Below are 13270 nucleotides of genomic sequence, written 5' to 3' on the forward strand. Positions count from 1 at the left end.
GAAATTAGTCTTTAAGCTTACAAAAATAAATACTGAAATTAGAAAGGTACACCATAGGATTTAATCTGTTAGTGGATTTAATTGGTCTTTAGATCAGATGTATGTCAGCAAAGTTAAGTGCACAGAACTATGACTTTGTAAACAGATTCAGCTTTGGAAATGGAATTCACAATGTAAGGATACAATTATAAGACAATTCACTAGTAACAAAAAAAGGAACCAAGAAGAACCACTAAATACTCTGACACCATTTTTACATCAGACAGAAGTGGTATAATGCGATAAAAGTACACTAAAAAATGAACATGAAGGTTGTGCACTTTACATAATATATTTATATTTAGCTTACTTATAATAATTGTGTTTTTTTTATATTAAGGTCTATGTAACAGTGTGCCAAAGTTACGACGTCACTTTGTAGGCCAAAACGCGGAAGTGAAACGCCTGAAATAAGGTCTGTGGTGAAGCCTCTAAATATTTTCACGTTTTGATCTATGTCATAGATAGAACACATAACCTGCTTGTGTTTTTTAAACTTTATTGTGTCTGCTTGAATTTTTTAAAATCTTTATATAGGCTTCAAAATGTATAAATTTTGCATTAACTTGTCAAGATTATCTTGACAAAACGTGTAAAGGTCATAACTCTTTGTTGAACACAGATCTTATTTTTTAGCAATTTTCGAAAATTCTATGGGGAAAATGCATAGCTTTTCGATCGAGGGAACCCATGCGCTGCTAGCTTCCAAGTTGTCCTACAAAGTGACGTCATCACTTCGGCACTCTATTATGTCTCAACTTAACAGTTGTCTGAACACAAACCATTTATGTTAAGTAAAAATTCTTACATCCAGAGGGTGGCAGTATAGTCCGAGCCAACTGCCATTTCGCCCGAACTTAATTTGATTGCGTTCAATCTCCAGGAGATGTGTGTAAGATTGTGGCCAAAACTGGTACTGCAATCACTTTCAAAGGACTGTAGAGTGGTGTAACATATTTTTTGGAGTGTAAGTAGGACCCATTATAATCAGTGTATTATTATACAGTGTGACGAGATACAACAAATTTCCAACAAAAAATTGCTGCCTTTTTATATTTCTGATGTACTCCAAGTGCTCGCACTACTTCTGCTACAAAGGACAAATGGATTTGTAATTGTCCACTGCGGAGAGCTTCTAGCGGAGTGACAACAACGGTATAGACACAGTGTCAGAAACAATAGCTACTTAGAACAAAACAAAACAAAATTACATTGTTTCACATCTCAAATAGAATTTTTTAAAGGTACACTATGTAACTTTTTTATTCAAAATGTATATAATGAGCGAGTATGGTACAGTAAGCCTAGAATAAGTGTTTATTTTTGGACTATTTCAGACTGGGGGGGGGGGGCAACTGCTGCAAACATATACAAGTAGCTCTGGATGCCTCAAGATAAATGCATTTTTGTTTATTAAACGCTATAGCATCAAAAGTTACATAGTGTACCTTTAAATATGAGAACTGATGAGTTTAAATGATGGTAAATGGTTTTCTTAGTGATGTTACAGTGCAAAGGTAGCATCACAAAACGCTGATTGCTATATGACTGTTTCTGTTAGTATTTGTTCTTTTAAGCCCACCTCGTTGACAGTTTGATGCACTTTTTGCAAGGTAAGTTAGAAAAAAGTAAAGAGTTATTCATTTTAATTCAACAAGAAAATAATACTGCAGTCAAAATCTGTGAGTGGAAAGCATAGAGCATTCACAACCCCTGTGGGGTGGGTTACATGGGGGATACCAAGGTAACACAAGCCCCTCTTTTGGCCCCATCGCTCACGCTCAATCGGAGAAAGGAAACACCACTGCTGCATGAAAAGTGATCATCTGTCAATGCCTGAGGGATCGCAGACACCTCAACAACAACCAAACACAGAAAAAATGAGTATTTTATGACAAAAAAAAAAAAAGACATTCCATATTCCTGCTCAGTGAAAAGCTAGCCATTGGGTTTCTGTTTCTGAACAATGAAGAACTACTCCCCATAAAAAAAGAGAACGTTAAAATCCCAGGGTGTAGACACACAGGCCTCCTGGCGCGTGTGCGTGTCCAGATCATTAGGGAGGAGCTGCGCATTTTTACCCGATTACACAAATTGCAACAACACAGAGGGGGGAGATGATGTCATCGCTGCTCTGAAAGAGGAAAATGTCAGTTTTTCTTTTCCTCTAGTGTATCCAGGAGGCATGTAGGATGTTGCCCTGTAATAGTACATACTCTACACTCAATGCAGGTAAGTTTGAGATGTGCTTACTAAAATGCTTTCAGATTAAATGTATCTAAGAGTAAATCTAAAGACAGAATTGTTACATTGTAGTCCAAAAATAACAAAAATGAATTAAAACCATCCATTTAAACAACAGAGAAATCCAATGATGAAACCGATTCAATTTTGATTGGTTCAAATCATGTAGTTTCCAAAGGTCTTTTCCAAAGATTAAATGCATAATAAGCAAAAAAAAAAAAAAAAAAAAAAGGACAAAGTCTCCAGGAAATGCCATTGTACAGCAGCTAAATGAGTTCTCTCAGATGGACAAATGTTTTGATGCATGGAGAAAAATGTGATTAGCTCATTTATGCATCATCAAGCTTTGACCCGCTTCTCTGTTCACTTTCAGGTATATATCTCTTGTCGTCCACTGGGTGTAAGTTGGCCACTGAACGTCCCTGTTCTCTCATTGTCCATGATCTGAAGCACATCCTCTAGGATGGATGGCCCCAAGTCAAGATGGAGGGAAAGCATAGAGCCGGCGTTGGACAAATACGGCATTTCTCCCCCATCCTTCACAAATTTCTCATCTTCCTCTGGACTCTGCCCAAATGTGTGCAAATTAAGTGGATAGCGGTCTGGAGATGTATGCCGAAGCGATGTATGTGGTGACAAGTTCCTCTCTTCCAGGTGCAGTCTGGGAGGTTTGGGAGGTGGAGCGAGAGACGGAGATGTTGGGGGCGATTGGGTTGTTATCGGGGCTGTTGGGATCTCAGCATTCACCGTTCCTGCTGAGGTCACAGCCGGAAGTGTGAGCGCCTGCACCCCTCCAATGATAGGCAGCGACAGGGCATTTTTCAGCAGAGGCGAGCTCTCGCTGGCTGGCGGGTGACTGCTTACACTTGCCGTGCGACTTAGTTGGAAGGACTCTTGATGACTTTGCTGACCCGGTAACAGGTGAAATTTACCTTGTAGGAAAGACAGGTCACCGAAAAGATCGTCGGCACCTCCTCCACTTCCAATGTGGATGGTGTGTCTGAAGTCTCCCAGCGGAGGACTGATCATGTCGGATGAAAGAAGGTCACGCAGCTTTTCCTTCTTTCCTTTACGGCTTCGTCGCTTAAGGTATATGGGAGCCTTGGCCGACATGTCTGAGCCACTGCGTCCTCCAGCACAACAGAGAGACAGAACTTGCAGCAGGGTGAATGGGCAAGAGGAAAGGGGAAGAGAATAAATGGACTGAAAAAAAATCACAATGCACTTAGCATTCAAATTTAATCCAACTGGACAGAGTTGAGTTTTTTTATTTCTTTCTCATGAAAAATTCTTAATTGGTTCAGAGTGTCTCTTCATATATAATGCCCAGAATGCGCTTCGGCAGGCCACATGGAGAAAGACAGTCTGTCAATTCTGATATCCTTATAGGCACTGCCAGTCCAGTCTGCCTGCAGTTTGGAGAGAAAGAGAAAGAGTGTTTAGCACATACTGTAGTGCAATGGTTCTCAATCCTGGTCCTGGGGAGCCACAGCTCTGCACAGTTTGTATGTCTGCCCTCATTTAACACACCTGATTCAGATCATAAGGTTGTTAGGAAAGAGCTTTATTAACTGAAGTGGGTGTGTCAGATAAAGGAGATATAAAATGTGCTAAGCAGGGGCTCCCACATACCAAGATCAAGAACCACTGCTGTATCACATAATAACTCAACACAAAGCATTGATTTAATAATAGACTTTCCCTTTGCAAGAATACATTTTGGAATCTATTAAAGTCTCCTTGTTTTACACACAAGTTTTTTGTGTTGTTTATATGTCTGTGTGGTTTTTAATATCCTTTAAGACAAATTATGTGCAAATTCATCAGTCAACACCATTGCTGCTGAGTATTTTCTCCTTGCTTAGTATTTTCTCCTTAAAGGGATACTCCACTTTTTTTGGAAATAGGCTCATTTTACAACTCCCCCAGAGTTAAACAGTATATTTTTTTCCTACTATAGAAGTCAATGAGACCAGAAACTGTCTTTTTACTGATATTCTTCTAAATATCAGAAAATCGGCTGAGTGGATTCGAAAACGGTAAAACTCAACTGTTTAACTCTGGGCTGGGGGAGTTATAAAATGAGCCTATTTCCAAAAAAAAAGTGGAGTATCCCTTTAAAACTGCAGTGAACCAAAGATAATCTCAAAAATTGGTGGGCTTTAGCATTTCATCATTACTAATCGAAGCAGAGGAGTCTCCAGTTATCCCTCAATAAAATATAGCAATATAGCTGGTGAATTATTTTTACGATTATGATGCATATTTACAATTTTATGATGAACTATATGCCTTTCTCCATTGACGTTCTAAGTTGTTCAAAGAGTTTCCAAGAATTCTGATTTTACGAAGGCTGCTGTCTGACTCTGAGATGGCGAATTATTGACTACATGGGGACTAAAACAGAAAACAGTTATTTTAAATTGTTATCATATTTTAAAATATTTATGATTTAACCGCATTTTAGATCAAATAAATGCAGCTTTAGTAAACATAATATACTTTTTTCGAAGACATTTTAAAATTTGCCCCATAAATTTGATCATTTTGCTTGCTTGCTTGGCATTTGCTTTTTATCAGCGGTATAATGGGAATTTTTGAGTGCATGATTGTGTTAGTGTTTCTTTGTATGCTGAAAGGTTTAACAGACCCTAAGACCTGTATGTGTGTGACAATACGTCAGGGACTCTAGTCTAGAGCACGACTCGTAACGCATGCCTTTGGCATTACATCATACTTCTGCAGTTGAATCAGTTAACTATATCCTGGTGTGTGTGAGTGTATTTCCTTCAACCTTGACTTTTATCAAGGTTAGCTCAACTGGCACACACTCCGATCAAAAAACAAAGGCCAGTGTTTCCATCTCAAGTGTGGGAACCTCCACCACACTGTTGCATAAGTGACACAGCTAAAGTCAGAGAGGCTCTGAAATGTTCTAGGGAATAAACTACAGTTTGTTAACAGATCATTTCCCAAATACTGATCCTATATAGATGTGTCATTTGAATTGAGTGTTGTGTGCCTTGCCTAACAGATTTAATCAACATAGTGCTGTATGTGCTTCATTCAAACATGTGGCTATTCCAGTTTGATCGTGTGAATGGTAAATGTGTACATGTGTGTGCACTCACTAAACTAAGCAAGATAATGAACCATGGGAGTCAGAGAGCAATTAGAACATCAGTTCTAGCCCTGAACAAACCAAACAATAGAGTGATCCATTAAAGATACTGTTCTTTGCAATTCCTTTTTTCAAACTTTAGATAGTGTGTAATGTTGCTGTTAAAGCATAAACAATACCTGTAAAATTATAAAGCTCAAAGTTCAATGCCTAGCGAGATATTTTATTTAACAGAAGTCCCCTTTCACGGCCTACAGCGAACGCCCGGTTTGGACTACATACCTCTACCTTCTTTTTTAATGATGTAATTAGAACAGTTTTTGACTAATCTCCGCCCACAGGAATACACAAAAAAGGGGGCGTGGTCTTGTTGAGCTCCCACGGAGAAGCGGAAGAGTATCGTTTGTCGATAATTCATCGACAAACCTATACATTGACCTGACTCGTGAGGCAGTGATAATTTAATGTGCAGTCACGTAACAATCAACTTTTAATAATTAAATTATTGTAATGCGTGGCAACGATTTCTTTTACACAACATAAGGCTATATTCGTGGTAAAAATAAAGTATGTTTATATAAAGTTGTTTGGATGAAAACAATTTCAAAAGAACTACATACACAAGCGAGGGCGCTTCTCTCTGCGTAAGCGCTGGAAAAAAAATCAACGTTGTCTGTTGATATATTGAAATCGTCTTCCATTGCAATTTCCTGTATATCTAAATTTAGATCTTCACAGTGAAGGGTAACACTTCTGAAATCTCTGTGTAAACAAACACGCGCAAGAGGTCACTTCGCCCTCAGAGTACTTGGACGTGACTGTGATTACAAGAGGTAAAAACGATATAAATACTGTTTGTTTTCTCACACAAACCGCTCGTTTCATGTCCATCAGTGTGTACTTACATTTACGAGTCATTAGATCATGTTTAATCATGTTTAATTTGGACTTCTCTGTGCATTCTCTTTGAGGTGAACCTGCATGCCTGACAGACAAGAACGGTTTGACCATAGACTGTAAAAAATATGGACAAAGCGTCTGTGACGTCACTCATTGACTTTCTGAAGAGCAGTTTTGAGGCTGTTTATGGGGGGTATGGATGGTGCCGTATTAGAAAATCTTGAGAAATACAAATGTTCAGAAAGGATACAGAGGTGGTATGATGTGTTGTGTTAGATCATGGCCGAGACGTCAAACTCCACTCGGCGCAGCCTGTTATCACCTGTCAATTAAAGTTAACTGCCCTTATTTGTCATACATTTTATATCTATCTAAACTAACGAGTTAGAAAAAAAATCACCGCCCTCACAGTTGTCAGGCACTCGGAACCTATCCGAAAATACAATAAAAGTCCATGGGACCAACCTGTAAAAGCATGAATTTATGTTGTGAAAACGGACATTTTAACATGGGGTCTATGAAGATTAGCTCCCTTCTGGGACCTCCCTCTAGCGGATTTTAGATGTATTGCAGTTTTTTGCACTTCCGGGAAGGCTTCATTTTACAGATTAGAATGTTGCCACTTGGGTTTGACCTAAAAATATCAAAATTGAAAATACTGTGGAAACAAAGATGCCCTTGAGGTAAGCTAAAACATATCAAAAATTAATTTCAAACTGAACTATCCCTTTAAGCAAAAGTGGCAAAAGGGGGTCCGGTCAACATAGGCACAACTGCTCTTTACATAACAACGTTGGATCTCAGAAAGGCTCTAATCAAACCACTACTAAATAACTGAAATTTCCAGAGAAGGTACAGTATCAGGCGAGACCTGTTCAGACTCGCAGAGAAGTGTCAGGAAGTGTGAATGGCTTATATAGTATTCCGATATCTCTGTGTTTACAACAGTCCAATCATAGATATTAAAAATTTCCAGAGAGTCCGGATTCCAGAGAATATAATGTATCCCATAATTTTACCCAGTCATGTTAAAAAATAAGAAATTTTACAATGTGAAAATGAACTATGCCTCTCTTCTGAAGGCCTGAGGTTATTTATTAGTTTTAGAGAAGTGAACAATGTTGCTAGAAAGCATAAATGAGGCGCTCTGCTTAGCAAGCCCTTCAACAGACGCTCTGTTTGTTAGACAATGGAGAGAACACACAGACACAAAAACAGCTTTTGGATTTTTTTTTAACAGAGAGTTATTGTCAGTGACTATTATTAACTATAAAAACATCAATGTCATGATCTTTGAAAAACTGCCCAGATCTCACAAATGTTTGTTATCAAACAGAAACACATTAAGTTACTTAATCAACCTTGGTCTACAATGGGCTGTATTTCTTTGGCAAGAATCTGGCTCCAGTTATTCAAAGCATTCATCAAACCAATTGCAGTTAATGGTGGTGAGGTATACCTATAAAATTTGCATTTACAACAGAAATTACTTGGTAAAACATTCTCAGGACAATAACATAGCCTACTCAACATTCTGTCCAAAAAATATTGGAAAAACATCAGAATGAATTGGAACATATCAACCCTAAATCAAGAATAAACCAGAAGACTATCTGACAAAGTGAACAGAGCTTTCGATTTAATAGTTCAAACACAATAAAACTTTGAAAGGGATTCAGCAACGTCGCTAGCTTACGAGGCACATGTGATCACAGTTACACTTATTTTACAGTAGCCTACCTTTAAAAGAACAGAAATTGAATTAGAATTTTAAAAAGGCAGCTCTGTTGTGGAGGCATGGTCTGCCTGCCATAACCTCTGTTCAAAGCTGTTATGTGCAAAGTAGCCTACAATTTACTACAGGCACGTTTTAAAGTCATTACACCCCTTTACAGATCACATTTAATTATGTGTAAAAAAAAATAAAGTGTAAAAAATACACTATATTTTAGTTATTGAAGAAGAGTCGGGTAACAGAAAAACTCCCTATTTCACATGGCAGCAGCCCAATGTCATCATGGCAGGGCACCCCGTGCTCCTCTGGCCATCGGAGAGACCCCTCCACATTAAATTCATCACTGGCGGAAAAATTAAGCATTTTCCTGTACATGCTCGAGAGAATAAATATGATTTATGTTCTAAAACTATAGCTTGTAGCCCAACAAATACAAGAAAAAGGCAGAGTTGCCTGTAACTTCGGCGAGAACACGCTCCCATACGATTACGATTACTTAACATTTTGTGTTCAATATGCTTGCGATTTTAACTCCACATGCAAATACTAGGCTATATTTTACCTCCCATTGAGATTCCCGTGTGATCAAGTCCTTTCCAAAACGCATCTATGCGCAGGTCTTTCAGGTCAAAATTAATCAATACCAACTCTGCTCGGTCACAAAGTTCTTCCAGCGCGAAAACCAGCAGAATTGACAGAAGTACAAAAATAACCCTCACACTTGATACCGCATACCTATAGAGAGTATGTGCTGATCCAGTAGAAATAGAGCCGCGCTATAGAGCGCTGTAAGCCTCACATCCCTGCCGAAGCTCAGCGCACAGGACTGGATTCTGTGGATCTGCCTCGCTGTTGATATCTACAATTGTGTTATCCAGACCATTATTTGGCATTTACCACTGCGTTGTCCCGCTTCTTCCGTGTTTGCTGAAGATTCCAGCAGGACAGCAGAGGGAGTCTGTAGTGCATCACGCACGCACGCGCACGCACGCCGCTGTCAGTAGCCTGTACACGTTGCGGTGACTCAATTTGAAGTTCTCACACTCTCCACACACTCCTTTAAACCAAATCAAAACAAATGTAAATCATTGTATCCCTCTCTAAACCTCTAATCTCCTATGGCTACTCACCTCTCCTAATTCTCATCACACTTAGACTATATAAATTTCTTGAAAAAAAAAAAAAATATATATATATATATAGGCTAATAATAATAATTCCAATCAGTTCAAGTTCAGGAAATTTATTCGAATTTAAAGTCATGAGAAGGTCAAAGCCACTGCAGGAAAGCATGCTACCTTTTGCCAAAAAATAAAAAAAATAAATAAAAAAAATAAAAAAAAACCCTAACACAGAGGAGACAAGAGGCCGTTTTTGTTGTTGTTTTTAAATAGATATCAATGGAGGAGATGCTTCACTATGCTGAATAAACAGCTTTTGTGAGGAAATAGCCTATAGGGCCTTTAAAGGGACAATGTGTACTTTTTTAGGTATTTTATTATCGAAAATCAATATTTTTATTCATAAATATGTCCTCAATGGTATACTCTGCCAATTATCCGACTTATCCTCGTAAACAAAGAATTTGTTATTTTTATGTACATGCGACGGGTAGATCCATGGAGGTTTCCCTGTAGTTCCGCCATCTTGAAAAACTACAAAAACTATAATAGCAGAGAGAAACAAAAAGTAGTAGCCAACGCGTTTCCACAACACGTTTTCGTTCAGAGCCAGCGTCACGTTAGCCTAGAAATCTAGACGCACCCTAGCGTTAGCAAAAATTATTTTGCAGCCAGTTTGGTCTAGCAACTCTTTGTTGGCTTTCGAAGTGGAAAAACCAAACTCTGGTCAGGCCAATCACATCGTGTATAGAGTTGGTGGGTGGGCTTAACACAATGACGGCAGAGTTGTGATGGTTTTGCGCCGTGATTTCCATAAGTGATTTCGCTGCTATTGTGCTTGAAAACAAACAAGATGCTGCCCGTGAACAGCAGTCTTTCGATTCGGCTTTGGCCGCGACTCTGGATGACTTGTAGTTCAGAGAACGTCACTTAAGACAAAGCAAGATGTGTTCGGAGTTTTGACGACCGTATACGGCAAAAGTTTATATATCAACTTGCTCCGCTGGTGGGAAAACGCATGGGACTCACTCAGCCACAGCTGTTCGTTGCCCTGGTTGGTTAGCGCTATATCCTATTGCGTGCAGAGGGATATTGAAAGACAACTTTTTATCCCGCCCCTCGGATTGAAGTATGCCAATTGTGAGTTCCCAGACCTAACATCTTGATGTAGGTCTGGCTTGCCAGGCTAGCTTAACATAACTGAAAGCAGGAGGAGCAGCAGGGAGAGGCGCTTATCACTGCCCGGCAAGTTTCACAGTCAGTAATTCATACTGTAACATTCATTGTTCATTGTGTCAAAATGCAGTTTGTTTGAAATAACAAACCTATTCACCCGAAGGAACACTTGACAAAGTGCTATTATAAGACATCCAATCATATAGCTTTTTGGTACATAAAGGCTCCCATAGATTCAGCATTGAAGGGGTTACATTGCTATTTTAATTAAACTCACAGCTTCATTGTTAATAGAGAGATATTCTGAAATGACACCGGCACGCTGTTAATACTGTGCATATTGAATTCTTCTTTCAATAGCTAATAATAGTCTTGTCTGTAACAGTAAGAACTTGTGATGTTCCTATACTGCTCTTGATGTGCTCCAAAATTCACCATGCAGTGACAATGACAGGATGTCCAAAGGAAGTTCATGCAGATTGTAGCGACAAAAGACAACTAGTCCAGAGTGGACTATTGTAATGCTCTCCTGGCAGGTCTGACCCTGATCAGTCTGCAACTGATCCAGAATGCTGCAGCCAGAGTGGTCTTCAATGAGCCGAAGAGAGCACACATCACTCCTCTCCTTACAAAACTGCACTGGTTGCCAATTGCCACTCTTATCAAATTCAAGTCACTGCTCCCTTTAACAGCTACCTAATACCTGAACTCATTACTTCAGACTGAAGTGCCATCCAGAAACTTGCGCACTGCAAGTGAACGCCATCTTGTGGTGCCATCTCAAAGAGGCACAGAATCTCTTTCTCTGAGCTTTTCCTGGTCTGTTCCCTGCAGGTGGATTGAGCTGCAGAGTCCGTGGCCATTTTCAAGAAGCGTCTGAGGACGCAACTTTTTCGGCAACACCTGATCCATTAATACTAACACTTTATCTTATATTCTATATCTATTATCTTTACAAAAAAAGTACATGTACTGCATTGGATTAAACTGGGAAGGGTCATAGCACTTGCATATTGTTGTCCTTGTTAGTTTCACTGCTTCTATTGTTGTCATTTGTAAGTCGCTTTGGATAAAATTTTCTGCTAAATGAATAAATCTAAATAAGTGTAAATGTAACTAAAGCATTCTAGATCTACGGATTGCCCTATACGTAATTAACAATATACTGGACAAAAACTGTTCAATTTCCGAGGTTATGTCACTCTCAGGAGCTTGAACAGACAAACTTTATGAAACACACCATACCCACTTGCAATCACTTCTCATTTTCCTTTCCTTATCCTCCCATTTTTCTTTCAGAGCTCTCTGTGCTCCATTGTTGCTTTACATAGGGGAATTTCTCTAATCCACAGACTACAGACCACCAACTAAATGCAAATCTTCACCATAATCTTATGTTCTAAGCACTTTAATATCAAATTAAAATTAATATCCTTATTCTTACAACAAAACAGTCAAAATCAGCCCATGAAATGTTAATGTTTGGATTCTGCCAATTCTCACATTTAGATTAACACATTAAATGGCTTGACTTAGTTTTAGAATGTTGTCTCTCTCACGTTTTTCTTCTTTTTTCATTCTATAGAAATTACAGCATTATTTTATGACTCTGTTCAACATATGGAGACCAGAGTGAAGCTAAATTATCTTTCATTTGGCATTCCTCCCAGTCTGATTCACTGCTCCGAACTCTTCTCGTCACATTTTTATTGCATTGTTGATCTGTTTATCAACCCTCATGACCTTATCGGCTCTTATGAACCACAAGCCCTCAGCATCACATATTTGCCTGTAGACATTCTGGGGTCAATGTTGTGTGTGTGTGTGTAGCTTTGATTGGAAAGCGGGGCCAAATATTATCCATCTTTTTTGTTCTCTAAATCCACTCCAGATGTGATGTGCATTTATAGAGCAGACCTAATTCTTGAACACATACTTAGAAACACATACACAGCAGAAACACAAGGCATATTTTGCACAAGATGCAAGATGCTTTCTGTAACTGTTTCTCTGGCTAATAGTAGAATGCATTAAGAGCCACTCGCCCATGTATGTTTTTTTCAGGTCATTCCTTCATAGTCTGTTTCTCTCCTTGAAAACTCATTCAGTAGCCTTTGCAACTCGATTAGGCTACGCTAATGATCAAACTCATGCAAGCTTTTCCCAGTGGAGCTGAGTGCGCTCGGTCACGCGCACTGCGGTATGCTGTCAGACCCTTGCCGTGAACATGCACAGCAATTCACGCAACAGCTATAAAATGAAATATGCGGATTTGTTAATCTGCACGGAAATCGCGTTTTATGCAGTCCTAAATGACAAGAAAGAGACACGCCAGTTTCTCACAACACTACTGAACATTCACGCCTGTTCTCGAAACTATTGCGCAAACACTTTATAGCCAATATGGTTAACTTTAAATTAATCGAGATCTACTACAAAGGCAAAATGCAGTTTAGTTTGCCTGAAATTCTAGAACACTCCACACGTGACAATAACACCACATAACAGTCACGAACTTACACGTATGTGTAGCCTATGTGTGTGTGTGTGTGTGTTTGTATACTAGCCTATAATAACTACTAGTACACACACACACACACACACACACACACACACACACACATATATATATATATATATATATATATATATATATATATATATATATATATATATATATATATATATATATATATATAAGCATAATTGGGTGTAGGCTATCACCTATTCAAATTCAAAGTAGCCGTGACGTTACATTGTAGCCTATGTAGAGCTACAATGTATAGCTCTATACAAACACGTATTTTATGAAAGCTGAGTTTACTTACAACAAATCTGTTGATATCCAACGATTCTGTACAACAACAAAAAAAAAAAATCAGTAACTTTGTTCTGTACAACTTGTAGGCTATCCGTCCGTTGACGGCTCAAAGA

At 38.7% G+C, this 13270-nt stretch overlaps 1 protein-coding gene across 2 annotated transcripts; it reads right to left on the reverse strand.

Annotated features, from left to right (window-relative positions):
- Nucleotides 1–1657: 1657 nt before the first annotated feature.
- cdc42ep2 (CDC42 effector protein 2) lies at nucleotides 1658–9015 on the reverse strand. 2 transcript variants are annotated; one of them, XM_039650168.2, is made up of 2 exons: nucleotides 8775–9015; nucleotides 1658–3692 (listed from the first exon to the last, which is right to left on the reverse strand). In XM_039650168.2, the coding sequence occupies exon 2, from the start codon at nucleotides 3394–3396 to the stop codon at nucleotides 2653–2655; it is 744 nt and encodes a 247-aa protein (XP_039506102.2). In that variant the 5' UTR covers nucleotides 3397–3692; nucleotides 8775–9015; the 3' UTR covers nucleotides 1658–2652. The 2 variants fall into 2 exon arrangements, with proteins under 2 accessions (XP_039506102.2, XP_039506103.2); XM_039650169.2 differs by having other exon boundaries at nucleotides 8602–9015.
- Nucleotides 9016–13270: the final 4255 nt, after the last annotated feature.

This window comes from Pimephales promelas, chromosome 4 (genome assembly GCF_988280905.1).
Source record: "Pimephales promelas chromosome 4, fPimPro1.hap1.1, whole genome shotgun sequence".
NCBI lineage: Eukaryota > Metazoa > Chordata > Actinopteri > Cypriniformes > Leuciscidae > Pimephales > Pimephales promelas.